Here is a 27,719-nt window from a genome sequence, read left to right on the forward strand (position 1 = left end):
TTTTCACTCTTCAGCCGTTTGCATTTCCTGCAGTAACAAAAGCTCCCTGTTATCTGACAGCGGGAAGCGTTGAGTGACTGACAGCTAATATGAACCAATACAGCAGCAGGGTAGAGCGATTCAGCAAGTTTATAGAGAAAATCTAATCAGATTGCACTACAACCATTATATTCAGACACACAAATGCTCCCAAATATATTATGAGGGCGCATAGATTACATTTCGGGCGCTCATGCGACCCAAATGGTTGCAATTTCGAGCCCTGTAGTATAAGGACAGGTATTCAGACCACAACTGAACGTTTGAAGAAAATTGAATGCCTTATTATTTAGAATCAGCTATTATTGATGTAAATGCAGCCGTTCAAGGCGCATAATTGATTTATTACGGTATTGACGGTATTAGAAAATCCATGTCATGGTGCAATGTCACACCGGTGATGACTATGACACCGGTGTACCGCCCACCCCTAGTGACTCGTGACCCCCACATTCCTCAGAGGTGGGTGGTTATAAATATACAATAGGCCTATATGAAGATGAGCAATTTGCCAAAACAAAAAAACATAGGCTATAATTTATGTAGTCATTTATGAATTTGTTTAATTTAATATTAACCTCACCTAAAGAGACTGCTGAGCACAATGTCTTCAGCACGAGTCTATTCTTGGTTTAATTTTGGAGACCACCACTCAGAGATCATCCTCAATGTTCAGTTGTGGCCTGTATTTACTTTAAATGTATTTGATTGCCATAAAGGTGTCGGAAAGTTTAACCTGGTGCTATAAAATCAATCTGCTGCATGTTACTATTGCTGTGTTGTTAATCTAACGTAAACTCACAATCACATGAAAAAAAAATGAAAAGGATGGCTTTTTATTTGCATGCTGTTGCTTTTTTATGAAACTATTAACCACTATTTTTATCTTCTGTGGGTTATGAATAAAATATGGTCATTCTAATAGTTTAATCAAATTTATTTGACTTCTTCCCGCGCCCACCCAGGGGGTCCCGACCCCCACTTTGGAAACCACTGCTTTAAAATAACGCTCCATTACTTAATGTATTTACTAGCATGAACAAACAATTAGTAATACAGTTATGTTATTTATTCAACTTTCTAAACGTTATTTAAGTTAAATAAGGTTAGATCATGTTAACTCACAGTGCATTAACTATTGTTAACAAGTACAACTTTGGATATTAACAATGCATTAGTTCATATTGAACTACAATCAATATATGCTTCACAATATTACTCATTCTTCAGTAATGTTAGTAAATACAGTAACTAATAGACCATTATTCTTAAGTGTACCTGTGTGTTTTTGAGACCCGTGACTCTATAATGGTTTTAAAAAGCATTCATGCATAATAAATTGTACCGTTTGTAACCTAATTCATTTTATTGAATTTTTTGTATCTTTGTTATTCAATTCTTGTACCTGAATGAATACTGTTAGACTCGGAAAACAAAAATCTGTTCATTGTAAGTGTAATCTTTTTCTTTACAGCATTTATAGATTGTTTATTATATTTTATGCATATGCCCGCCAGCTACAGAATCATCCCAATTAATCTAAAATGATCAATAATTCCAAAACAGCCTTTTATCATCTTCGCAATATAGCCTATATATATATATATATATATATATATATATATATATATATATATATATATATATATATATATATATATATATATATATATATATATATATATATATATATATTACGTCCTTTTCTCTCAAGGCCTGATGCTGAAAGACTCGTCCATGCTTTTATTACATCTCGCTTGGATTTTTGCAATTCTCTGTTCGGAGGGTTACAAGCAAATTCTCTCAAGATATTACAATACATTCAAAATTCTGCTGCACGTGTGTTGACACATACATCGTCTCGGTCTCACATCACTCCCATACTCCAACAGCTTCACTGGCTGCCCGTCAAGTCTCGTATTGATTTTAAAACATAAATTTTAACATATAAAGCGGTTCATGCTTCTGCTCCAGGTTACATTTGTGACCTGATATCCATTTCCTCTACCTCTCGCTGTCTACGCTCTGCCTCAAGTCCTACGCTGTTTCAGCCTCGCTGCAAACTCAGCACCATGGGAGGTAGGGTATTCTCTTTCCGTGCTCCCAAACTGTGTAATGCTCTTCCCACTAACATTAGGAATGCCGGCTCATCGGACGCTTTTAAAAAGCTACCTAAAACTCATCTTTTTAGGACTGTTTTTAATTTGTGATATCTCTTTTACTCTTCCTGTGTTTTTATATTATTTTTTTATTGTTTACTGTGCTTTGTTTTTACTTTCTTGTAAGCGCTTTGGGTTTTAGAAAAGAGAGTTATAAAAAATATATATTATTATTATTAAATATTCAAGTCATCTGGTGAAACTATATTCATATCACAATATAAAATTGCAGAATAACAAAATATCTATATAATACTAATAAAATACTAATAAAATATCTATATAAATATATATAATAGTCTAATAATACTGTTAGACTTTTACAATATCATGCAGGCCTAAGAGAAACACTGTTTATTTCAGTTGCATCTTTTTATTTACAGTATTTTTTTTAAAACAGATGGTGTATTATATTTTATGCAGATGCACTCCCATAAAGAATCATCCAAATCAATCTAAAATGATCAATTCTTTCCAAATATTCAGGTCATCTGCACTGAAAAAAGCGTTGCATGCAAAACTGTTGCAAACTATTTATTTGTGTTGAATTTAAACAAACAAATTAAGTTTAGTAATGTTCAACTTAATTTGTTTGTTTAAATTCAGCCCAAATAAATTGTTTACACCCACTCAACGTAAAAAATTTTAGAAAATCCAAGGAATCATCTTTGAATCATTTTTTCAGTGTGGTGAAACTGTATTCATATTGCAATATATAAATTACAGAATAACAAAATATTGCTAGGTCAGATTTTTACAATATCATTTCTTCTAAAAGAAACACTGCAGAGACGCTCAATGAAAGACTCATACTGGCTGCAAAACCTGGGAAAAACTGATGAAACATGATTCAATACCATGAGTCAGCTGGGCAGGAACAGGTTGGAAAACACTGGAAACTCAGGCTGAAACCTCATGAAAATGAGCTTTTACTGCTGGTTCTTTAAAAAAACTCTTTAAAAACTTTGTTAAATATGTTAAAAAATAAAAATAACACACTTTCTGCATTTCTCAAACGTCTTTCTTCAGCCAAATCAATCTGACCTGAACCAAGTTGTGATAAATGAGATTATTTAAGTTAATATTAGAGTAAATTAACAATGGATTTGGATGTTGAAGGTTGAATTTTATAGTTTAAAGGTCACATGATGTGCTTTAATAGATAAACTGTTTTCATAAATTACAAAAAAAAAAAAACAATCCACCAATAAAATATACAAACCTTGGGTTAAACTTTTAGAAATTATATTAAAAGAAAATAAATTTGAAAAATTAGGAAAAAAATGTATGTAAATAAAATGTATAATAAATAAAACCAAAAGAAATAAAGAAATTAAACCTACATATATACATACATACACACACCTATATATATATATATATACATACATACACACACCTATATATATATATATATATATATATATATATATATATATATATATATATATATATATATATATATATATATATATATATATATATATATATATATATATATATATATCTATCTATCTATCTGTATATATAGAGGTTTAATTTCTTTATTTATTTGGTTTTATTTACATATACATTACATTGGTTTTATGTGTGTGTGTGTGTGTGTGTGTGTGTGTGTGTGTGTGTGTGTGTGTACACAATACACAGGCTGCGCCGGACCATAAGCATGCACTTGACGCAGAACTACAAATCAGCCTTTAGACTTTAAAACACTAAGTGAAAACCTCAACAGGTATTCTGACTCTGATTGGCTGTTGTCATTTTACTCTTGTCTTAACTCCACCCATTAGTGTTTACTGTCAGCTTTAGGTGGGCCTAAAGACAGTATGGCCCTGTCAGATTGGTTAAATTTGTATATGTATGTATATTTAAAATTTAAAACTCGTCTTTGTCATGTGGACATTACAAATACTTTTATAACAATAACGATGCCCTAGTCTGGACAATTTAAATGTTAATAAACTGACAGAAGAGCCAGCAATATTTAAATATGTACTTCCTGAAGGAAACAGACGAGCTTTGAATGTTATTCTGAAACTATGCAAATATTATAATGCATTATCACTGTTGACCGCAGAACATTTGATCAACAGAAAAGCACTTTGGACAAACTTCACAAGTATGAAGTTTACACAAACTAAAAGACTGCTATCAGATGAAAGTCAGATGAAAAGAAAAGTTATTTCAGAGGTGGAGAAGATATTAAGCCAAACAAAAATGATATACAGTACAGAAATATAAATTTCACAGGGCATGATCTCAATGTTACCTGTGATGTTTTTCCGCTCGGTTTTTTCAGATTTGACCTGAGTGGTGTCTGAGTTTCTCCGTCTGTCACCTGTCTGAAGCTGTTTCTTGTTTTCCAGCGTCTCCAGCTGAAGCTGACTGGTGTATTTTTCATGCTGTATCACAGAACATGATCACATTTTACAACATGGTTTTATTAGTCAGTTGATGTATTTACAAACATTTAACACTGAAGAATGCATGCTCATGCAGGATTTATTAATCATAGATCAACATTTATTGATGCATTATTAAAATCCAAACACATGTATGTTAGCATGAGTTAATGCAGCGTGAGTTAACATGAACTAACAATGAACTGTATTTTCATTAACTAACATGAGCAAATACTGTAATTTATGTTTGTTCATGTTATTGAATGCATTAACTAACTTTACCTTATTGTAAAGTGTTACCAAAAATATTTATCATTATTTCAACAACTCCTCAACACATTCAACTGTATGCTTAAACCAGTGATAAATAATCAACAATTCACAATAGTTCAGGATAGTTAAACTTTGATTGTATATGTAATACCACTGTAATGCTGCTGACTGAATTATTACAAATTATTGAAGTTTCAACTTGTATACATTAAAAATAATACGACAAAAATAAGACATCTCTTCATTACACATTTGTTTTATATTATTAATATTTTTATTATTCATTTATTTTACTAGGATAAATATAAAAATAACAACTCCCAATTTTACTTCAAAATAAAGTAAACTTTAACTGCACTAAACTAAAATATTTGCAAAAGTTCATTTATTTTCACTTGCTGAAAAATAGTCGTAATTATAAAATAAAAGTTGTAATTTTTTGTAATTTAGTAAAAATGCTAATACTAAAATAACTAAAGCAATTAACATTTATGAAAAATATTTGTTAATGAGCATATTTAATGAAAAAAACAATACCTAATTTACCAAATTAATATACAAAACATAAAATACAACTAAATAAAGCATCACATTTCTGCAGATTTCTTTTGCTGACAGTAAAAACATTTAGAAATTTAGTTCATATCAACATTCAGGACATTATTAAAATTAAAACTTATGTTATAACATCATAGAATGGCTAACTTTTATTAATAAAGATTAAATAATATTGAAAAAAAAAGTCTTTCCCAATTTTAGATCATATATTAACCAACATTAACAAGTGCATACGTGCATAGTGTTTTATTTAGGACTCAATTAAAGATAAAGTAAGTGCATTTTATAATGTACATTAAATGATTGGGTTAAAGCAGATTAAAGCAGGAAAAGGCGTCTACTGTACCTTGAGAGCCTCCTCAGGCACTTTGTGTTGGCTTCTCTCCAGGATATATATGTGTGAATGTGTGAACAGTCAAGAAAAAAACAAATCTACAACATCATAATCTGAGCAGCACAAATAAACTATACATCCATACTGAGAAAACGTTTACACAACAGTGCTTTCAGCTCAAAGAGTTCACCGTTTCATGCTTGTATGCAAACTTTACAAGACAATGAACTGAAAATACAAAATTAACAAGAGTGTGAAAAATTTGCCAGATTCACATTGATCGAATAAACATTTAACACTGAATAAAGCACATAATCAGCACCTGAGTTCATCATATTCATACTTGTTTATGCTGTTGTTTACTCATCCTGATGCCTCAATGCAGCCCTATTGATGTGATCCAAGACCTGTGAAGAGATGATGCCAACCAGACGACCTCAAGGACTACACATCTGAAGAGATGATGCCAACCATAAAGGACTTCTAGAGGTCTCCATAATCCTGGACCAGGTCGTATCCTGAGCAGATGCTGTGGCGGTCATGGAAGACTGGAGAGTATGAGACTGCTTCCTAAAAGACCCCAGTGACAGACGAGTCTCCACACTGATCTCGTGGGCCAGCCTGAACACCCACCGGTGACCTACTCACACCTGCAGCTTCTCCATGATGGACATCCAGCATTCTGAAGACACCCCGGCGTCCAGACTGCAGCTCTGCATAAGAAGTTTGGCCAGAGGAGAAATAGCCGTGCCCAACTGAGCCTGGTTTCTCTTCAGGTTTTCCCTTTCACTTTCGTCAATTGGTGAAGTTTGTTTCTCGCCACGGGCTTGCTTTGTTTGGGACTTGCGGAGCTGCGCATCGATGGATTTGCTCTTCAGTGTTTGGACTTTCAGCAGTGAATATTAAACCAAAATTAAACTGAACTTCAACTCTGAAAACCGAACTGACACAGTTTCTTTTTACTAGAACTTCTATGTGAAGCTGCTTTGACACAATCTACATTGTAAAAGCGGTAGAGAAGTAAACAGGAATTGAATTGAACTGTTGAACAGCCCTGAAAATAAATTAGAAATAGAAATGAAATGGTTCCTAAAGCTTCTTTTAACATGGAGAAGACACCTTCTACAGTGCAAGTCTCAGTCAAAGCATTGTTTCTGTCGAGCGGAGCACAACACTGTCCTGAACTACACTTCTGGACAAATCTGTCTCATAAACAAGAAAGCTGCTTTACTGGTCATTATCAGACACCGTTTCTGCAAGTTTATTCTTTCACAGCAGGTTTACAGGATTTTGCCATCAGCACTGAGCAGAAACTGAAGCCCTGAGTCAAACACAGTGGACACACACACACACACACACACACACTCACATCTGTGGTATTTACTGTGAGTTTTGAGGAAGGATATCATAACCAAAGCGGATCACATCTGACAACTTCAGGATGATGTACGTCTGGTCGGGGATTCGAAGGTCATTTACGAAGGTCTGGAGGACATGAGACAAATAAAAAAAGACTGTAAACTGTATGAGAAACGGTTTGTTGAAACAAAACAAACAGTAATGTGTTTTTTTAGTGTGTGGTTTTGAGAAACTCTTGTCTGATTGTTTGAATCACATGTTTAATCGCATGGTAAAAATAAGAAATATGTGGAGTTTTAAGTTTATTATCAGCTTATCTGGCTATGACATGGCAAAAACTTACAAACATTTAATAAATATCAGGTTTCTATGACAGAAAAAGTCCATAACAATAAAAAGACATCAATAGCAATTTATGATACATAAAATAAGATGCAAATCTAAAGGTTTTTTTCTATTTTTGATACAAACTCCACTATTTTTGAAGGATTCAGATTTAAAAATACATCCTTTAAAGTCTCTCCAGATAATAATCATTGCCTGATAACATTAAAAATAGGGCATTGTTTTATAGTTTGGTTATTACTGCAATACTGACCTTTTGGGGGCACTCTGAAAAATGTGGAAATAAGGAAGAGCTAGCATTTTTAACATGCTCAATATACTACAGTCAACATTTTAATCTAAATTGAGCAGAAATTGAAGGTAAAGAAGCAGATGATGCACAATAAAAGCCATTTTAATATGATTTTACACATTTGTTCTTAAGCAGAAGTAATGCTCGTAAGATAGATCAACATTGTATATAAATGTATATAAGTATATAAGTATAGTATATAAATGATCAAAATTTCTATAATAGAAACCAAATCTAGAAGCTGTAAAATCCACATTTGCATTTGTGCATGCAGAATAAAGGGCTCTTCATGAGCATTAATGAGAGTAATTTACACAGTTGTTTTTATTCTAGTTGTATTTTGAAAGAAATCACTTACAACACTAAGTAAATAACTTTAACAAGCAGCATGCATGCACAAACTATGCCAATTATTTAATAATTACAAATCTGTTCCCAAATCATTCAAAACTAAAAGGATTTATCACGTTTTAAACAAATCAAGTCTTCAGAGTAAATTTAACTGGCTCTTTATTAACGCTTCATGATTAATTATTAAGTCACCATACAGGTGACATTTTCAGTTTTATTTATCATACTTCAATTAGGGCTGTTCGATTATGAGAAGAATCAGAATCACGATTATTTTGGTCATAATTGTAATCACGATTATTCAAAACAATGATCAGTTTAAGTCAAAATTATTAGCCCTCCTGTGAAATGTCTTTTTTTAATCAATATTTCCCAAATGATGTTTAACAGAGCAAGGAATTTTTTCACAGTATTTCCTACATTTATTATTCTGGAGAAAGGCTTATTTGTTTTTATTTAGACTAGAATAAAAGCAGGTTTAAATATTTTGAAACCTATTTTAAGGCATGGTTTCCGCTACATTCATTCTTCCATGGCGGGGCGCCACGCCAAAATTCATCCCGCCACGGCTACATTACAGCTTCTCCTTCAAAACATTTTATTTTTTTAATAGCAGGTGATAATCGCACCAAAGTGTATTAAAAGGTAAGTGAATTATAACAGCGTGAACTTTTCTGTAACCGTAGTAGTGCTGTGCGTCATTTGTTTAACCCTTTAAGGTTACGTGTGACTGGCTGACTGACTGTGACAGGTGCGTGATGCGTGAGGTCAGCAAACACGTGTATAGCCGTTTTACTTTATTTCAGGACGCATTATTGTATACCGGAGGCATTCATAAATATTCCTAGCAAATCTAATAAATGCTGGAGACATACTCGTTACACAAACACACTAAATCGCACCTCAGCAGCGTTTATTTGAGAGCGCACAAGAAGATCTGCGTGCTCTTAAAGCGGCTTATATTTGAGGAGGCGTGAAAGAAGTTTTGTGCAGAAAAAAATCGGAGCGCAAGCAAAGAGATCCACATGCTCGTAGGCTATTACATAAATGCGATCTCGACTTCTAATACTGCGCTCACGACATTTGTCATTGAAATAACACCACAGGTAGTTGGTAGATCTGTGTAAAAAAAAAAAGACCTGCCGCCACAGCTGGAAAAAATCCCAGAGGAAACACTGTAAGGTCAATACTATCAGCCCCCTTAAGCAATATATATTTTTGATTGTCTGCAAAAGAAACTACTGTTATACAATGACTTGCCTAATTACCCTAATTAACCCTTTGAATCGCATATTAATCTGTATGCTCGTATTCTGAAGAATATCTAGTCAAATATTATTTACTGCCATCATAGTAAAAATAAAAGAAATCAGTTATTAGAAATGAGTTATTAAAACTATTATGAAAATTGCACCCCAGCAGCGTTTATTTGAGAGCGCACAAGAAGATCTGCGCGCTCTTAAAGCGGCTTATATTTGAGGGGGAGGCAAGAAGTTTTGTGCACGAGCAGAAAAAAAATCGGCGCGCAAGCAGAGATCCGCATGCTGTAGGCTGTTATATAAATGCGATCTCGACTTCTAATACTGCGCTCACGCCATTTGTGATTGAAATAACACCACAGGTAGTTAGTAGATCTGTGTAAAAAAGGCCTGCCGCCACAGCTGGAAAAAATCCTAGAGGAAACATATATATGCGCGGTTAACCGACATACCGCATGATTTCTTGCTTCATCACCGCGGTAACAGAAAATCCATTACCATCACAGCCCTATATATATATATATATATATATATATATATATATATATATATATATATATATATATATATATATAAAATAAAAAATATGAAACAAACTGTGCTTTAAGCATCTTTACTGTAAGGAAAAACTTTAATTTTAGCTACAAAAGTCCTTCAGTCGAGAGCAGTGAGGGATTTTCTCCTTTTGTTGTTTGATTAATGATAAAAACAGTCAGCAGCAGGAATATTGTGCGCTGTCACTTTAAGAGCAGTGCGGCTCTGATTAACGGTTTCACTTTGACGTGTCTTTTGATTCTCAACTCGTTTGTTTATTACACAAATGAGGGATAATATGAATAATCACTAAACATCGTGTTTTGACACCTATTTGACTATTTAAGCACTCACATTAAGATGACTTTAGATGTGTGTGCTCTGCTCGTCTCTAAGGCTGAGCACGCACACACACAACAGCCTCAATGAATGATGCGCATCCCATGCTGCAGATGTTACGTTACAGTACATCCTTTTAGTCATGTTCACGTGAAACTGAGCTTTGCAGAACAACAAATGTGTACAACTGGAAAGGGGGCGCTATATGATTCAATAATCGTTTATCTCGATTAACGCTTTATCATAATCGTTAGAAGCCAAAATCAAAATCGAAACTGAATTTTCGATTAATTGCACAGCCCTATTTTCAATATAGAGTGCTCAGCATAAAGGAGTTCATTACATTTATATATATATATTTTTTTTCAGTGAAAATAGGCAATCATTTTTGCACCTAAATAAAAGTTGTATTAAGCAGTTATATCAATTAAAAATAAGAGTTTGGTCACCTGACCTCTTCAGGAACAGAAATGTTCAAATGAGGTACTGAAATACAGTTAATTTCTGAAATACTGAAATTCCTTTCCTGTTTATTAAATTTTGATTTGATAGTTCCCCCAACATATTAATTTGGTGTAGCATTTTTGGACTCTGATCTTCAGTTTCTGTAGTTTTGGGAAGCTACAGTTTTGTTTTTGTTGTACTGACTAATCTAATGCATATGCACAAATATCTTACTGTAAAGCATAGTGTATGAAATATTCATTCAAAAAAGAAAATTGAGGGGTGAACTCATTTATGCTCAGCACTGTATAATGCAGAAACAGGACTCGAAATTGCGACCATTTTGGTCATATATGCGCCCGAAATTTAATATAATGGTTGTAGTGCGATCTGCTTTGATTTTTTCTAAAAGCGTGCCGAATCGTGTGTAGATCTTATATTGGTTCATATTAGCTGCCAAGCACTCAATGCTTTCTGCTGTCAGACGACAAGGAGCTTTTATGACTGTGGGAAAGGCAAACGGCTGAAGTCGGAGAAAAACGCAATAAAAAGTAGGCTACACAGGTTTGCAAACCCACCTAAAGTTACAAATAATAGCGCTGATGAGAGCGATCATGAGATGAATGCTTATCTGCCAGTCGGGAGCATGTTTTTGGAAAGAGTGCTGGAAGTCTTGGAGTGGCTCAGCCGTTTAATGGCCCGAATCTTGATTGATCACATTGCTTATATTGTGAGGTCGACGGCAATGGCCGCTAAATGTAAAATCTAAAGCCTGTTTCACACCGCAAGCGTGAGCAGAGCGTGTTTTTTTGGCGTCCATGTTAACAGATTAGAACTTTCATACCGCATGCAGAAGCAGCGCGTCAGTGCGAGGCGCGAGCGTCGCTGAAGCAGCAGTGTCACAGTGTCAGCAGTGTTTCGGCACTGGGTCTATTTTTGCCGCGCTGCTCACGCTCAATTAAAGTGACAGTGCATTGATAATGATCAAAACACATTGAACGACAGTAAAAAGCAGCAATTTTACCCAATAAATGCATCAATAACATCCACTGATTTATATATAGTTATTCAAATGAACTTAAACGATTAAAAACGGCAATAAATATTTATTAAGGCCCGAACTACAAAACCAAATGTAAAACAACTTTAGTATCAGTCTTGCTTAGTAAGTTGCACACTAGTTTGATCATGTATATCATTATAACTATTTTGTATAAATATTATTATAACTTTAGGCTTACAACATCCTGACAATCAAAAACAAAATGACATGATATCACAGAAGATTGTCTTCTGAGCGCACCAGACATGAATGACACTGCTCATAGAGCTTGAGAAGCATATAGTACTGTCAATCAGCAAATCACGAGACTGCATTAAAAATGTGCAGATTTCCAGAGCGTGAACGTGCACAAATTGACATGCATATAAGAGAATAGTGCAAAAAGTATATTTCTTACTGCAATGCTTCATTTTTGTTTAATGCAATCCATAGATTTATTTTTCATAATGTAACTGCAGGACTTTTTATAGCAGTTAACTCTACATTTTTAGAAGTTGTGAGCGCAGGTGCTACCAAGTAAAAAGGTTAATTTCGATCCCTGAGAAAAATAAAATATTGCATAAGTCTTATTAGGTGTTATCAAATATCATGCATTTCTTAATTGCATCATATTTCAGATAGCAAACTATATCTGCACTTATACTTTTAACCAAATTGAGCAGCCCTTCTGTATAAAGGACACATTAATTAAACTTAGGGCTTCTGGTAGTACCTAGAATAGCAAAGTCAAGTAAAGGAGGTCGAGCCTTCTCATTTATAGCTCCTAAACTCTGGAATAGCCTTCCTGATAATGTCCGAGGCTCAGACACACTCTCCCAATTCAAAACTAGATTGAAGACCTATCTGTTCAGTAAAGCATACACTTAGTGCACCACTTAGGGGGCTTCCACACAGGTTCTGCATCTTGTTTATATACACTGTGAACATCAGCTACGCTAATTATTTTCTTTATTCTCCATTTCCAACTGGGGATACTCTTCCCGAGGCCCTCAGACTATGCAGAGTCACTGATTCGATCCAAGACCAACGACGAGATGATCCCAAGGTTTCCATATCCTGGACCAGGCCGTATCCTGAGCAGCTACTGTGATGGTCATGGAGGAGTGGAGAACATGAGACTGATTCCTGTGATGCTCCAGAGACAGACGAGTCTTCGCTGAGGCCAGCTTCCAGCCTCCGCCACTGAGACTGCAGCTCTGCACAAGACGTTTGGCCAGCGGAGAAGTTAAAATGGTCGTGCCCAACTGAGCCTGGTTTCTCTCAATTATTTTTTCTTCACTTCCGCCATTTAGTGAAGTTTTTTTCCCTCTCCGCTGTCGCCACTGGCTTGCATGGTTCAGGATCTGTAGAGCTGCACATCATTGGATTTGCTCTTCAGTATTTGGACTCTCAGTAGTGATTATTAAACCACACTGAACTGAGCTCAACTGAACTGAACTTAAACACTACAAACTGAACTACACTGTTCCTATTTACTGTGACCTTTTATTTGAAGCTGCTTTGACACGATCTACATTGTATAAGCGCTATACAAATAAAGGTGAATTGAATTATTATTTGTGCATGCAGGAATTGTGTTTGGTAAACATGCAGAAGTGCAGTAAACTCACCCCGTTGAGGCTGCCCAAGTCTTTGACCAAATGTTCATCTGTAGAGGCATCATAGTTGATCACAGCGTGCTGTTTGTCCACACTGCGCGACTGTGAAATACAAAGAACACAACGCAGTTCAGCAACATGACCTTATCATAAAATAAACATGCACACAAAGCCAATGTAAACACTACAAGAGGCCAGAACACAACCTCTAGTGTTAAAATTCCTAGATATTTACACAACGCTAGGCCCACACTGAATCTGCAGATTTTTCAGCCCATCATTGAATCTGTTGATTGACTTGTGTAAATGTGTTAATATACTTTTATATTAGTTTCAGTAATATTACCAACTAATATGCAAATGCTTATATAAATTATTTGCAATGCAGTTTGTAAAGTATTATCTTCTTCCATTATTTTAGTAGATATACTTTCTAAAAGATTTACTACGTTTACCAATGTATTATAAACCTTAAATAAAAGTTAAAATTTTATTATCATAGAATAAACCTGCACAGAAACCTAATGTAAACACTACAGAAGGCCAGAAAACAATCTTTAGTGTTAATTGCCTTCTGAGATATTTACACAATGGCAGGCCCACATGAAAACAGCAAGCAGAGAAATCTGCAGATTTTATAGCCCATCACTGAATGTTTATTTACTTATGTCAATCTGTAAATAAACTGTTTACAGATTATTAATCAGAATCAGAAATCAGAAAGAGCTTCATTGCCAGGTGTGTTCACACATTCGAGGAATTTGTTTTGGTGACAGAGCTTCTACAGTGCTACAGGATAACAGAGACAGGACAAAAAACAGATCATAAATATATTTTAAAAAATAGAAGTAAGTAGTGAGTGCAAATATACAGATTGACAAGTGTATGTACGTGTTTATTACTATATACAATGTTATACGTGCAGCTGTTATTTGCAAATTGGCATGTAAGTGTGTTGTTAAATAAGTGTATACGTGTATAAAAGTGTATAGCAAGTAGTGATGTTGGTTCCACAATTATTATCATCAAGTGTTCATGAGATGGATTGCCTGAGGGAAGAAACTGTTTCTGTGTCGGGCTGTTCTGGTGCGCAGTGCTCTGTAGCGTCGACCAGAAGGTAACAGTTCAAAGAGGCAGTGTGCTGGGTGTAAAATGTTATGCACTGACTGTCAACATGGGGAAGATAAAAAAGGAGATGTTAGAAATGAGTTAAACTAATATGTTTAAAAATGTGCTGTAAATAAATCATGTGTTGAAGACGGAAATCAAAAATGAATGAAGGCAAAACTGAACGAGTTGAATATGACTTACATGAGCGTGACTGAACACTACACGATCAATGTGCTGCATCTGTTCTTTGGTTCTGTTCTTGCCGACTGTAAATTCAATACTGCATTTCCTAATGTAAAACTCTGTACACTAGATTTCTGATTAATAATGGTCTCTTCATAGCCGAGCACTTCCTATATTAAGTGTTAAAATCGCTATTACCTGTGTCAAATTGGCCATCAACCTCTGACGACTGAGGGAAACTAGGCTAATGTGAAAGAAAAAGAAAAAAAAAAAAAACTCCTAATTTCACGACGCAAATGTGTCATTAAGTTTGACGTGTTTCCCCATTACACACAACTTTTGTAAAGCATCTGCTTCACGTTGCAGTGTCAGAATCATTGCTTATAAAATACGCTTCAGAACGCTTAGTTTAAGCAAATTTGATGAACGCGATCATGTGTGTTGATCTGAAGAGAGTCGCACTCGCTCACTGAATGTGCTGTACTGCACGTTTCTGTTCCCTAAGCAACCAGAACCATCGCCTGTCCGTATTCCTCAACGCTGTCTAGAATTAAATGCTTAGAGAGGGTGTGAAAACGTGTACCTATGTGTGCCTTTGATGCACCCTTTGATGCTTCTTATGTCCTTGTCGCAGCACCAGTGGCGACGAAATTCATATGCGGATTTGATCCGGTACATACCGGTTACAAAAGTACTGGTGCTATAATGGCACCGGGTTTTGGTACCCAACCCAACTGCAGATGTTGCTGCTAAAGGTGGTCTAACCAGTTATTATATAGGGAGCCAATGTTTTTTCACACAGGGTGGTGTAGTTTTGCATTCCCTTAATAATAAAAACCTTCATCTAAAAACTGAAAGGTGTGCTTACTTGTGTTATCTTTGACTAATATTAGTTTAGTTTGATGATCTGAAACATTAAAGTGTTGACAAACATGCAAAAAATAAGAAATCAGTAAGACTTTCCACAACACTTTGTGTATAAATAATTTGGAATATGCATATTAAACATACTGAAAGCTATGAATGAGCACAGTGTGTACACTTGAGTTCACTTGAGACAACTGGCCAAAATTAAGCAGGTTTTATCACACGAGCACTTTGAAACAGTAATCCATGCTTTTATAACCTCCCGCTTGGACTACTGCAATGCCCTTTATTTTGGGGTGAGTCCGTCTTCTATTTCTCAACTGCAACTTGTTCAGAATGCAGCTGCACGTCTTTTAACTGACACACGCAAATACGAGCACATGACCCCGATTTTGGCTCCTCTTCACTGGCTGCCCGTGCATTTCAGGATCCATTTTAAGTTACTTTTATTTGTTTCTAAGTGTCTGAATGGTACTGCACCCCTTTACCTCTCTGAGCTTCTCTGTCCTTACACACCTTCTCGTTCGCTCAGCCGACCAGCTCCACCTCGGTGTGCCAAGGACCAGTCGAAAGCTCAGAGGGGGTTATTAGTCTCAGTGTACAAGCTCGGCACTTGAAACTAGCACACAGTTGGCTGTAAAACTGTACAAAGACACAAATGATTTTGTACTCTCTGCTTGGTCTGTGTCCGAGTCGTACATGTATGACTGAATGCGGATCCTCTCTCTCCTTCTCATGGCCCCGCCCCCTTGTTACGTTGGGCAGGAAGCTGAAACTAGTCTACATGTGAAGCGACACACCCATAAATCAGCGAGCTGTGGACACGCCCCCAACATGACACTTTTTACACATTATAATAAATAAATCTGAATTGTGTTTTAAACTGAACCTTAACTGGCACACTCAGAAGAGCCAGAATATTAATATTACATCATAAAAAAGAGGTAAACTATGTGTCCTTTAACAAAAGTCAAAAATGTATTTATTTTTTATTTAAATGTTTGAAGTTTTTCATTAATAGGCTCCCAAAATAATTCTGCATAAATACGCAGAAACAGCCAAAAATATCTGCAGATTATATCTGGCCCTGCATAATGGTTACAAGTGTGATATTTTATTTATACAACTGTTTGATGGCATAACTGTGCAAATAAATAATATTACTACATTAACATTACTCCTTACAGAAAACCCGTCTGCAGCTCTTATCCTCCGTCTGCAGAACAGAGCCATGGCCAAAGAGTGTAACTAGATTATATTATCAGTACTGAAGTGTCTACTCCATGGAGAAAATCCTACCAGTGAACTGGCAGACAAACATTTACATTTGACCACGGGAAGGCACAATTACCCAGCATTATCGAAGTCAGCAATCTTTGTGCATCAAAGCAGATCTGCCCACACTCATTTACAGCCTCATTAGTTGCCTGATGTCATTGTTCAGAGCCTTCATTAGACCTCAAAAATGCTCTGCTTATTTTCCGGTAGTGAATTTAACGGAGCTGCAATTACAAGCACCCGCGAGTACTGTGCTCAATGGATTTACTTGCTTTCATTGTCATTCTTTACATGCATATTAAGCATGCATGCTATGAAAGAAAGCACTGTGTGTACTAATAGACTCGAGTTGCATGCAACTAAGTAACATGTATCAGTAATTTTATGGTTTATAATTAAATATATTACAATAAATAAATCACAATAATAATGTTTTTAGGTTTCAAAGTATTTTGCTCTTTCAAAAAAATATAAACTATTTTTAAATAATATATTATTGGCTCCTAATTAATTTTTGCACCTCAATCATTCTACTAACACTATTCAAATTTCATTCAACCTGTAACTTTTTATATTTTAATATTTGCCATTATGCATTCACACACATACTATATATACACAAACATACAGGTGAAGACAAACTTATTATCCCTCCAGTGAAATTTCTATTCTTTTTCAAACAAGTGATGTTTAATGGAGCAAGGACATTTTTCAAAGTATTTCCTAACATGTAGTTTACAATATTATGTTTGTCAAAAGAAATTAGTTATTAGAAATTACTTATTAAAACTATTACCATCAAGTCCACTTCTAAATAACTGAAGAAAATCAAAATGAAGACTCTGGAGTGGCCTAGTCAAAGTCCTGACCTGAATACAATTGAGATGCTGTGGTATGACCTTAAAAATGTGGTTCATGCTCAAAAACTCTTCAATGTGGCTAAATTACAACAATCCTGTAAAGATGAGTGGGCAAAACACATCGCCGTAAAAGTCGCACTGCAAAATTTTTAAAAACGCTTGACTGCAGATGTTGATGCTAAGGGTGGAGTTACCATACCAGTTATTAGGTTTAGGGAGCAAACGCTTTTTTACACAGGACTGTGTAGTTTTGTATTCCCTTAATGATAAAACCTTCATTTAAAAACAGAAAGATGTGTTATCTTTGCCCAAAATTAGTTTAGTTTGATGATATGAAACATTACAAGTGTGACAAACATGCAAAAACTATGAAATCAGTATGCTTATACAGACATACTATATTCACAGTTTTTCTCAAGTGATGTTTAATGGAGCAAGGACATTTATCATGGTATTTCCAAATATGTTTTTTCATTTTACTCAACTGCTAAAGTCAATATTATTAGCCCCCTTATAATTATAATTCATAAATTATGTTTAAACAACAAGTATAAAAAATATAATGTATTGTCATATGGCAAAGATAAAATAAATTAGTTAATAGAAATTAGCTCTATCACCAGCAAGTCAGCTTCTGAATGGTTGAAGAAAAAAAAAAATGAAGACTCTAGAGTGGCCTAGTCAAAGTCCTGATCTGAATACAATTGAGATGCTGTGGTATGACCTTAAAAATGTGGTTCATGCTCAAAAAAAAAAAAAAACTCCAATATGGCTAAATTACAACATTCCTGCAAAGATGAGTGGGCCAAAACTCCTCCACATCGTTGTAAAAGTCTCATTGCAAAGTTTTCAAAAACGCTTGCCTGCAGATTAGGGTTGGGTATCGTCTGGGGTTATTTCGATACTGGTGCTAAATCGATACTTTTAAACCAGTACCGGTGCCTGAACCGATACTTTTGAGCCACAAAATTATGGTGGATGAAATCTTTTATTTAACAAAATATTTTAAAAATTATTTGAATAGAACAATATAATTAAAGTTTAAAGTAAGCATCAATTAATATTTAATATATTTGAATTACATTAATATATTTCCTTAATATATTGATCTGTTGGTTAGCATGAATTTAAGATTTTCATTATGAAATGACATTAGCTTACTACTAACCTGTGGAAAGGCTGTCAGCAAAATACTGAACTCCTTTATTCTAGGGTTAGGGCTTGTGACTGTGTTTACACGGTTATCAGTGATCTAATGATTTGCCTTAATCTGAATAAGACAATAATATGATCAAGGTGTTTACTTGAGTTGCTTTTCGAATGTTCCTTTCATGATCCTGTCTTACATGTTATAATCAGCGGTGGTTCTAGACCAGAGAAACTGTTTTATATAACATATATAAAATGCTATATAAAACTAGTAAAATGTTATGCACTGACTGTCAACATGGGGAAGATAAAAAAGGAGATGTTAGAAATGAGTTAAACTAATATGTTTAAAAATGTGCTGTAAATAAATCATGTGTTGAAGACGGAAATCAAAAATGAATTAGGGCAAAACTGAACGAGTTGAATATGACTTACATGAGCGTGACTGAACACTACACGATCAATGTGTTACATCTGTTCTTTGGTTCTGTTTTTGCTGACTGTTTGTAAATACAATACTGCATTTCCTGATGTAAAACTCTGTACACTAGATTTCTGATTAATAATGGTCTCTGCATAGCCGACTACTTTCTATATTAAGTGTTAAAATCGCTATTAGCTGTGTCAATTTGGCCATCAACCTCTGATGAATGCGGGAAACTAGGCTAATGCGCGCAACACCGTCACTGACTGAAAGAGCAAGTGCGGGCGGGAGCGAGTACCTGAGACACCTAGAGTGCGCAGAGAGAGGCCTCTGTCATATCTCTGCAGTTCGCCACCGATGGCGGATCTCGCTTCTCTGTGACGTTTTGACAAAAATATGCATGGAAAATTTAGGGGGGCCAAACTTGTTGACACTGGGCCTGGTGGAAGAGTGCTCTTTTAATGGAATTTGATACCGCACGTTAAATGGAAGGGAAAAAAACCCCTCCTCATTTCACGACACAAATGTGTCATTAAGCTTGACGTGTTTCCCCCTTACACACAACTTTTGTAAAGCATCTGCTTCACGTTGCTGTGTCAGAATCATTGCTTGTAAAATACGCTTCAGAATGCTTAGTTTAAGCAAATTTGATGAACGCGATCATGTGTGTTGATCTGAAGAGAGTCGCTCTCACTCACTGAATGTGCTGTACTGCGCGTTTCTGTTCCCTAAGCAACCAGAACCATCGCCTGTCCGTATTCCTCAAAGCTGTCTAGAATTAAATGTTTAGAGATGGTGTGAAAACGTGTACCTATGTGTGCCTTTGATGCACCCTTTGATGCTTCTTATGTCCTTGTCGCAGCACCAGTGGCGACGAAATTCATATGCGGATTTGATCCGGTACATACCGGTTACAAAAGTACCGGTGCTATAATGGCACCGGGTTTTGGTACCCAACCCAACTGCAGATGTTGCTGCTAAAGGTGGTCTAACCAGTTATTATATAGGGAGCCAATGTTTTTTCACACAAGGGTGGTGTAGTTTTGCATTCCCTTAATAATAAAAACCTTCATCTAAAAACTGAAAAGTGTGTTTACTTGTGTTATCTTTGACTAATATTAGTTTAGTTTGAGGATATGAAACATTAAAGTGTTGACAAACATGCAAAAAATAAGAAATCAGTAAGACTTTCCACAACACTTTGTGTATATATAATTCGCAATATGCATGTTAAACATACTGTAAGCTATGAATGAACACAGTGTGTACACTTGAGTTGCATGCAATTTCTAAATGCGTGTAATTATACATCAAATGGTTTTAAAGGAGTATAATAATGTTTTAGAAACACTGCAGCATGGCTGAATGTGCTCTTATTCAATTCAAAATTACACGATGTGCTTATTTGTGTAATCTTTGTCTAATATTTAAAGTTGTTTGATGATTTGAAACATTAAAGTGTGACAAACATGCAAAAAAATGAGAACTCAGTAAGGGGGCAAGCAGTTTTTCACACCACTGCATCATTTGGTACATGCATACTAAATATACAGCTATGCTATGAATGAAAGCACAGTGTGTCCATGGGTTGCATGTAATTTCTGAATGTACAGTTGAAGTCAGAATTATTATTCCCCCTGTATAGTTTTCCCCAAATTGTTTAAAGAAGATTTTTTTAAACACATTTCTAATCATAATAGTTTTAATAACTAATTTCTTTTCTCTTTGCCATGATGACAGCACATAATATTTCACTATGGCCCGTTTCCACTGAGTGGTACGGTACGGTTCGGTTTGGTTTGGTACGCTTTTATAGCCGTTTCCACTGTCAAAAAGCGTACCGAACCAAACCGTACCATACCACTTTTTCGGCACCCTTTCGAAAGGGTACCAAACACGAGAAAGGGTACCAAAAGGCGGAGCCACACACGCAGCTGAACGTTATTGGTTTACAGAGATACGTCATTCGCTTACGCAACAAGCCAGAATGAAAACAAAAAACCCGCCATGTTTGAAAATACACAGCCGACGAGCCGAGACATTACAGCGGAATGATTTATACATATAATAACGAGCCATGGTCGACCTGGGCTCAAACAAACCTTGTCGTCGTCTTGATAAACAGCCACAAAGCCAAGAAGAAGAGCAGATTTACCCTGTGCCTCGTAGTTTTTTTATGAGGCAGTCTGAGGCGCGAGCAGTTTCGCTTTCTTGCTAGCGTTCGCGCGCGTCTCTAACATTATATCTGAAATAACAAACTTCTTGAGCTGATGATAATAACCGGCGCTTGATTATTGACGTGCTTTTGAAACCCGATCCTGTCAGACACTGACAAACGCGAGAGTGAAGCGTGAAGAAACAAAGGAGAAGCCGGAAAAAAGGAGCACATTATTATTCAGCAAACATGAACAAAATGCCATGTATAACTAACTTATTATCTTCACATTTTGGACTATTATGAACTCAGAATGACGGAATTACTGTCTAACAGAGGCTACATGTGCTGCTGAAGATTACAGACACAGATGAGAGGTTTACACTGACTGTAGGCTATATTTTGTATTGTTTTGAACCTAAATACGGACGAAAATGTCTGCTGTGTGTTCTTCAGTAGTTGGTAACATCGGAGACTGTAAGGGGCTGTATGTGTTTATATATGTTCATTTATTTAGTTATTTAATATAATTACAGACGTTACAGTAGGCTGTTTCACACTGTCATTGATCTGCAGTTATAATCAACTCATGTTCATAGTAAAGTTAGTAATAAACATTTATACATGAGTATTTTTGTGTATGAAGCATCTGTGTTGTGAGAAGAGCTTCTCATATGATATGTAAGTGACCTGTACAGCTTTATTGTAGACATTTCCTCCAGCGAGAATGACGTCGACTGAAACTTTCTGTCATACACCACGCCCACCAAAAGGGTACCCTTGTTAGTGGAAACGCAAGCCTCATAAAGGTGACCCGTACCAAACCGAACCAAACCGTACCGTACCGGTCAGTGGAAACGAGCCACTAGATAGTCTTCAAGGTAAAAGTATTCAGCTTAAAGTGTCATTTAAAGTCTTAACTAGGTTAATTAGGGTAAAGTTAGAGTAATTAGGCAAGTCATTGTATAACAGTGGTTTGTTCTGGAGACAATCCAAAACTAATATTGCATAAGGGGGTAAATAATATTGACCTTAAATTTAAAACTGCTTTTATTCTAGCCAAAATAAAACAAAGACATTCTGTTAAAGAATCTGTTAAACATCATTTGGGAAATATCTGAAAAAGAAAAGTCTAATAATTTTGACTGACTGCATGTCATTAGAAATCAAATGGTTTTAAATTAGTATAATAATTAGTTAGAAGCACTTCGGCATGGCTGAATGTGCTCTCAATCATTTCAAAACTGCATGATGTGTTTACCTGTGTTATCTTTGACTAATATTTAAACAAGATTGATGATCTGAAACATTAAAGTGTGACAGAACTCAGTAAAGGGGCAAACACTTTATCACACCACTGCATCATTTGGTACATGCATATTAAACATACTGTATGCTATGAATGACAGCACAGTGTGTACACTTGAGTTGCATTTAATTTCTGAACGTACAGCTGAAGTCAGAATTATCAGCCCCCCTGTAAAGTCTTCCCCAATTTCTGTTTAAAAGAAAATTCTCTCAACACATTTCTAATCAAAATAGTTTTAATAAGTCATTTCTAATAACTTATTTTATCTTTTAGCACATAATAATAGACTAGATATTCTATAAGATCAGTGACATTTAAAGGCTTAACTAGGTTAATTAGGGTAAAGTTAGGGTAATTAGGCAAGTCATTGTATAACAGTGGTTTGTTCTGGAGACAATCCAAAACAAATATTGCTTAAGGGGGCTAATAATATTGACCTTAAAATGGCTTTAAAACAATTAAAATCTGCTTTTATTCTAGCCGAAATAAAACAAAACTTTCTACAGAAGAAAAAATATTAGAGGAAATACTGTGAAACATTCCTTGCTCTGTTAAACATCCTCTGGGAAATATTTTTTAAAAAGAAATAGCTAATAGTTTTGACTTTAACTGCATGCCATTATGAATCAAATGGTTTTATAAGGAGTTAGAAACACTTGTGGTGTGGCTGAATGTCCTCCAGATCTGTTGCTGGCAGGAGTGCATAGGGAGAGGTCGAGGTTTGGACACATTCACAGAGCATGAATAGACAGGACCAGGCTTTTGACTGCAGTAAACGGCTGCGGTGAGAGGGCCGTGCTGAACTAACCACAGATCAACACAGCCGTATAAACAGACTCAAAACACTGCATTCTAGTGTCAGCAGAACAAGAGAGCCAGAAAAACATGAGAAAGGCGTTTGTTTGAGCTGCGTTTAAAGTTACCGTTACTTAAACTTTACAGTATAAGCCGTTTGAGTGAATGGGAGATTTATGTGCTGCGGTGTGGTTTTAGTACCACTTAGACCAGGGATAGGCAAACTCGATCCTGGAGGGCCGATGTCCCTGCATAGTTTTGCACCAACCCTAATCAAACACACCTGCTTGTAGCTTTCTAGTGATCTTGAAGACACTAATTAGGGTGTTCAGGTGTGTTTGATTAGTGTTGGAGCAAAACTCTGCTGGGACACCGGCCCTCGAGGATCGAGTTTGCCCATGCCTGACTTAGACACTGTTATAGTTCATTTATTAACATTTTGAATCACTTTTGAGATTTTTTTTAACCATTTCTATATAGTTTTGATGAATTTTAATTTCAGTTTTATTTTATTTTAGAACAACAAGTTGAACTAAACAAGATTAAAAAATGCTGCCTAATTTAAAAGTACTCTGTGTGTGCTTTTTACAATTTTATTTCATTGAAATTTGTGATTTGACCATGTTAATGATTTACAATAACTTAATACATTTGTTGACATTAGTTAGGTGCATGAACTAATAGTTTAAAAATAAAAGCATTTATTAACCCTTATGTTAATTTCGACAAAATCAAACATTCATTTCCTTCGCCTTAGTCATTCATCAGGGGTCGCCACAGTGGAATGAACAGTCAACTTATCTAGCATATGTTTTACAAAGCGGATGCTCTTCCAGTTGCAACCCAGTGCTGGGAAACACCCATACATTCACACACACTCATACACTAATCAATTTAGTTCATCAATTCCCCTATAGCGCATGTGTTTGGACTGTGGGGGAAACCAGAGCACCCGGAGGAAACCCACACCAACACAGAGAGAACATGCAAACTCCACAGCCAAGACTCGAACCAGTGACCTTTTTGCTGTGAGGCGACAGTGCTAACCACTGAGCCACCAAGCCACCACAAAAATCAAACACTGCATCTGTTATTATTATTATTAAATACTAACAATAAGTTGCACTTTATTTATCTAACATCAATAAAGGTTATGCACAGTAACAAATGAGTTCTGCAACAGATGTTTTGTTTTGGTGTTAGTTTCACTATAATATTCTTGCACATGCATTGTATTTCAGTAAAATTTAACATGGCATAAGATTAACAAACATAATTTTATATAGGCCTTTGCACAGTATATTATTGTTATATATTATTATTTAGTATATTAGTATATTATTATTTATGCAAGGTATATTATTAGCCAGAAACAACATGAATAAAACAGCTACAGAAACACATCTGAGAGCAATTAAAACAGAAGTTATATTTAGCAGAAATTATAGCTTAATACAGTATATAAATTCATGAATGTCTGTGAATACGTGTGTGAATGTGTATATACTGTATGCTTATTTAAGAGTGTGTAGATATGTGTATTAGAGGTTAAACGACTTATGTTATCAAAGCCGAGTCGACTAGTCACTGTTGACTTCATCAACAAATTTTGCAACATGCCACAACTTGTGATTTATTTGCAGAACAAATATACTCACGTTTGGGCTGTGCGATTTGGGGAAAATATCTAATGCAATGTTTTTTGACAGATATCGCGATTTGGATTTGATTTGGGATTTAATTTTGTAGTGAAGTCAATAATTCAATCTGTATTTTAGCTTCTTACAGCAAAAATGCAGTGAGTGTTACTTAAAAAAAGGAACTTAAAAGGTATTAACTTATATTAGCAAACAACTCTGAAATTGTCATTGACATTTTAGCAAGAGCGTAGATTTGCACTTGACGTTGGTGGGAACGGGTGAATCCAACAACCCCACCCCCCAAAAATGAATATTTGTTTATATGCTGCTATTAATTATTTAACTGCTATTAAAATATACTATTAATTAATCCTTTCTTCATACAATTTATTAAGTTAAATTAAATAATCAGGCCCGTAGCCAATGGGGGTTCTAAAGTATTGTTATAATGTTTACACATATATATATATATATATATATATATATATATATATATATATATATATATATATATATATATATATATATATATATATATATATATATATATATATATATATATATATACACACATATATATATATATATATATATACACACATATATATATATATATATATATATATATATATATATATATATATATATATATATATATATATATATATATATATATATAAATAAAAGTCATCTTGTGAAATTATATTCATATCGCAATATAAATAGCAGACAAACTAAATACCGCAATGTCAGTTTTTGTCCAATATCGTTTAGCCCTAGTGTGTATACTTTAAATATGCATATGTATTTGTGCGTGTTTAATGTCTGACCTGTAGCATGAGTTCACAGTCCTCTCTGCCCACAAAGATCATTTCTCGGGGCAAACGGTGGCGCGTGCCAGAGCTGCTCACCAAAAACCACGACGTCACACTCATCTTCAGTCAGATGCTCACAAACCCACACACATCCTGCAGGAGAAACAGCAGGAAAATCAGCTCATAATCTGAAGTGCAAACACAAAACTCATAGATCAGCAACGTAATTAAAAGCCATTTAAAAGATTCCTGTAAGTTACACATTGTGTGACTTCATATTTCTATGATAAATATATAATTTGTGCTCTTTTATACATCAATTTATCAAGTGAGCTACAATTAAAATAGTACAATTGTGGACAAGCATTTATTTAATACTATTATATTATCATCTGAGAGTCTGAACAACCGACTGACGTCAATAAAAAGAAAATAAGAGAATTTTGATTTCACACCAACTTTGAAATAGCATCTACAATACAATTATGAAGTGATATTGAGCATGTGGATGCTTTAAAATTATATCAAATAGGGCAATATCATTTAGGCATCAATATTGCAATGTGCGAATCCACAAAAGTCACATCGCAAGATTTTCAATATTGAGTCAGAATCATAGTAGACGAGGAGCTACAGAACACGTGTGGTTTGCAGAGTCACTGCTAAGTTTAACCATAATAGAGTGAAAGTTTATCACCTGCATGTGTTTTTAAGGCCTGTGACTGAGCATTTCAAGAAAGTTTAAAGGGCACCTATGGTAAAAAAAAATCTACTTTTCAAGCTGTTTGGACAGACATATGTGCATGTATAGTGTTTAGACCGTCATATTGGGCTGATATAAACACACCCAGTGCTTTTTTTTCAATTTAACAACATAAAAACGGTGGACCGATTGGAGCTGTTTTCAAATTGACCGCTACTTGACGTAGGAGAGCGGTCCCCCCGCCCACCAATATTGATTGACAGGCGCATCATCATATCCTCAGTTTGTTGATTCACGTCCGTCATTTTCAGCGTGAGTCGAAGCGATATCACTAAAGGAACAACCTAACTCTATTTTTAGATGCAAGGCTCATTGGGCTCAACACAAGAGCAATATTCTCCACATTATCGCTCTAATCAGAATTATTGGTTGTATCTTTAGGTGGGATTGCAAATAGGCTTGTGCCGGTATTCGGTAATGCGATAAATCACGGTAATGAATATGCACGACATTGTTATCGCGGGCACTTCAAAATACCGTGAAAAATAATAGATCCGAATTTATATTCTTAGAACGCGCCTTAGCTTATTTTCCATCAACCGCTTGAAGAAACACTGCATATATGCTGGGCAGAACTGATGCGCACTCTGATGTAAACAATCCCCACATGTAGAAGCACTGTGTGGACACAGCGCGTGCCGCCGCTGCCACCGCACTATAATCCTCACACAAAGAAGAAGCATGGCGGAAGGAGGAACGCTGCCAACAATTTATCCCCCTTCAGAAAGGGTAAAGTCAGAGGTTTGGAAATATTTTGGGTTCCAAAAAAATGCAGAGGGATTGCTGATCGAAGACTGTTTCCCTTTGCACATTCACTTTGATATAATTGCTCAAGTTTACTTTTATATTGTGTATTGTTTATTTATATTTATTTGTATTTAAATGTTTAAAGTACTTTTAGTTAATTAAAAAGTTATTAAAGTTACTAAGTTGACGAAACTGAAGTTTTTTGTGTTTTTTTACCTGTTTCTCTAGTAAAATTACAATATCGTGATAATACCGTATACCGTGATAAAAGCTCA

At 35.2% G+C, this 27,719-nt stretch overlaps 1 protein-coding gene across 1 annotated transcript in view; it reads right to left on the bottom strand.

Annotated features, from left to right (window-relative positions):
- The window catches only part of cep170ba (centrosomal protein 170Ba), a 76,837-nt gene that overhangs the window by 43,859 nt on the left and 5,259 nt on the right, over nt 1-27,719 (bottom strand). The window contains exons 2-6 of the mRNA XM_056477779.1: nt 25,950-26,087; nt 13,362-13,451; nt 7,170-7,250; nt 5,778-5,834; nt 4,468-4,600 (exon numbers count right to left, since the gene is read on the bottom strand). Of these exons, the coding sequence (XP_056333754.1) occupies nt 4,468-4,600; nt 5,778-5,834; nt 7,170-7,250; nt 13,362-13,451; nt 25,950-26,054 (466 nt within the window). The 5' untranslated portion in view covers nt 26,055-26,087. The remainder of the gene's footprint in view (nt 1-4,467; nt 4,601-5,777; nt 5,835-7,169; nt 7,251-13,361; nt 13,452-25,949; nt 26,088-27,719) is intronic.

The sequence above is a fragment of the Danio aesculapii genome, chromosome 17 (assembly GCF_903798145.1).
Source record: "Danio aesculapii chromosome 17, fDanAes4.1, whole genome shotgun sequence".
In the NCBI taxonomy this organism is placed as follows: domain Eukaryota; kingdom Metazoa; phylum Chordata; class Actinopteri; order Cypriniformes; family Danionidae; genus Danio; species Danio aesculapii.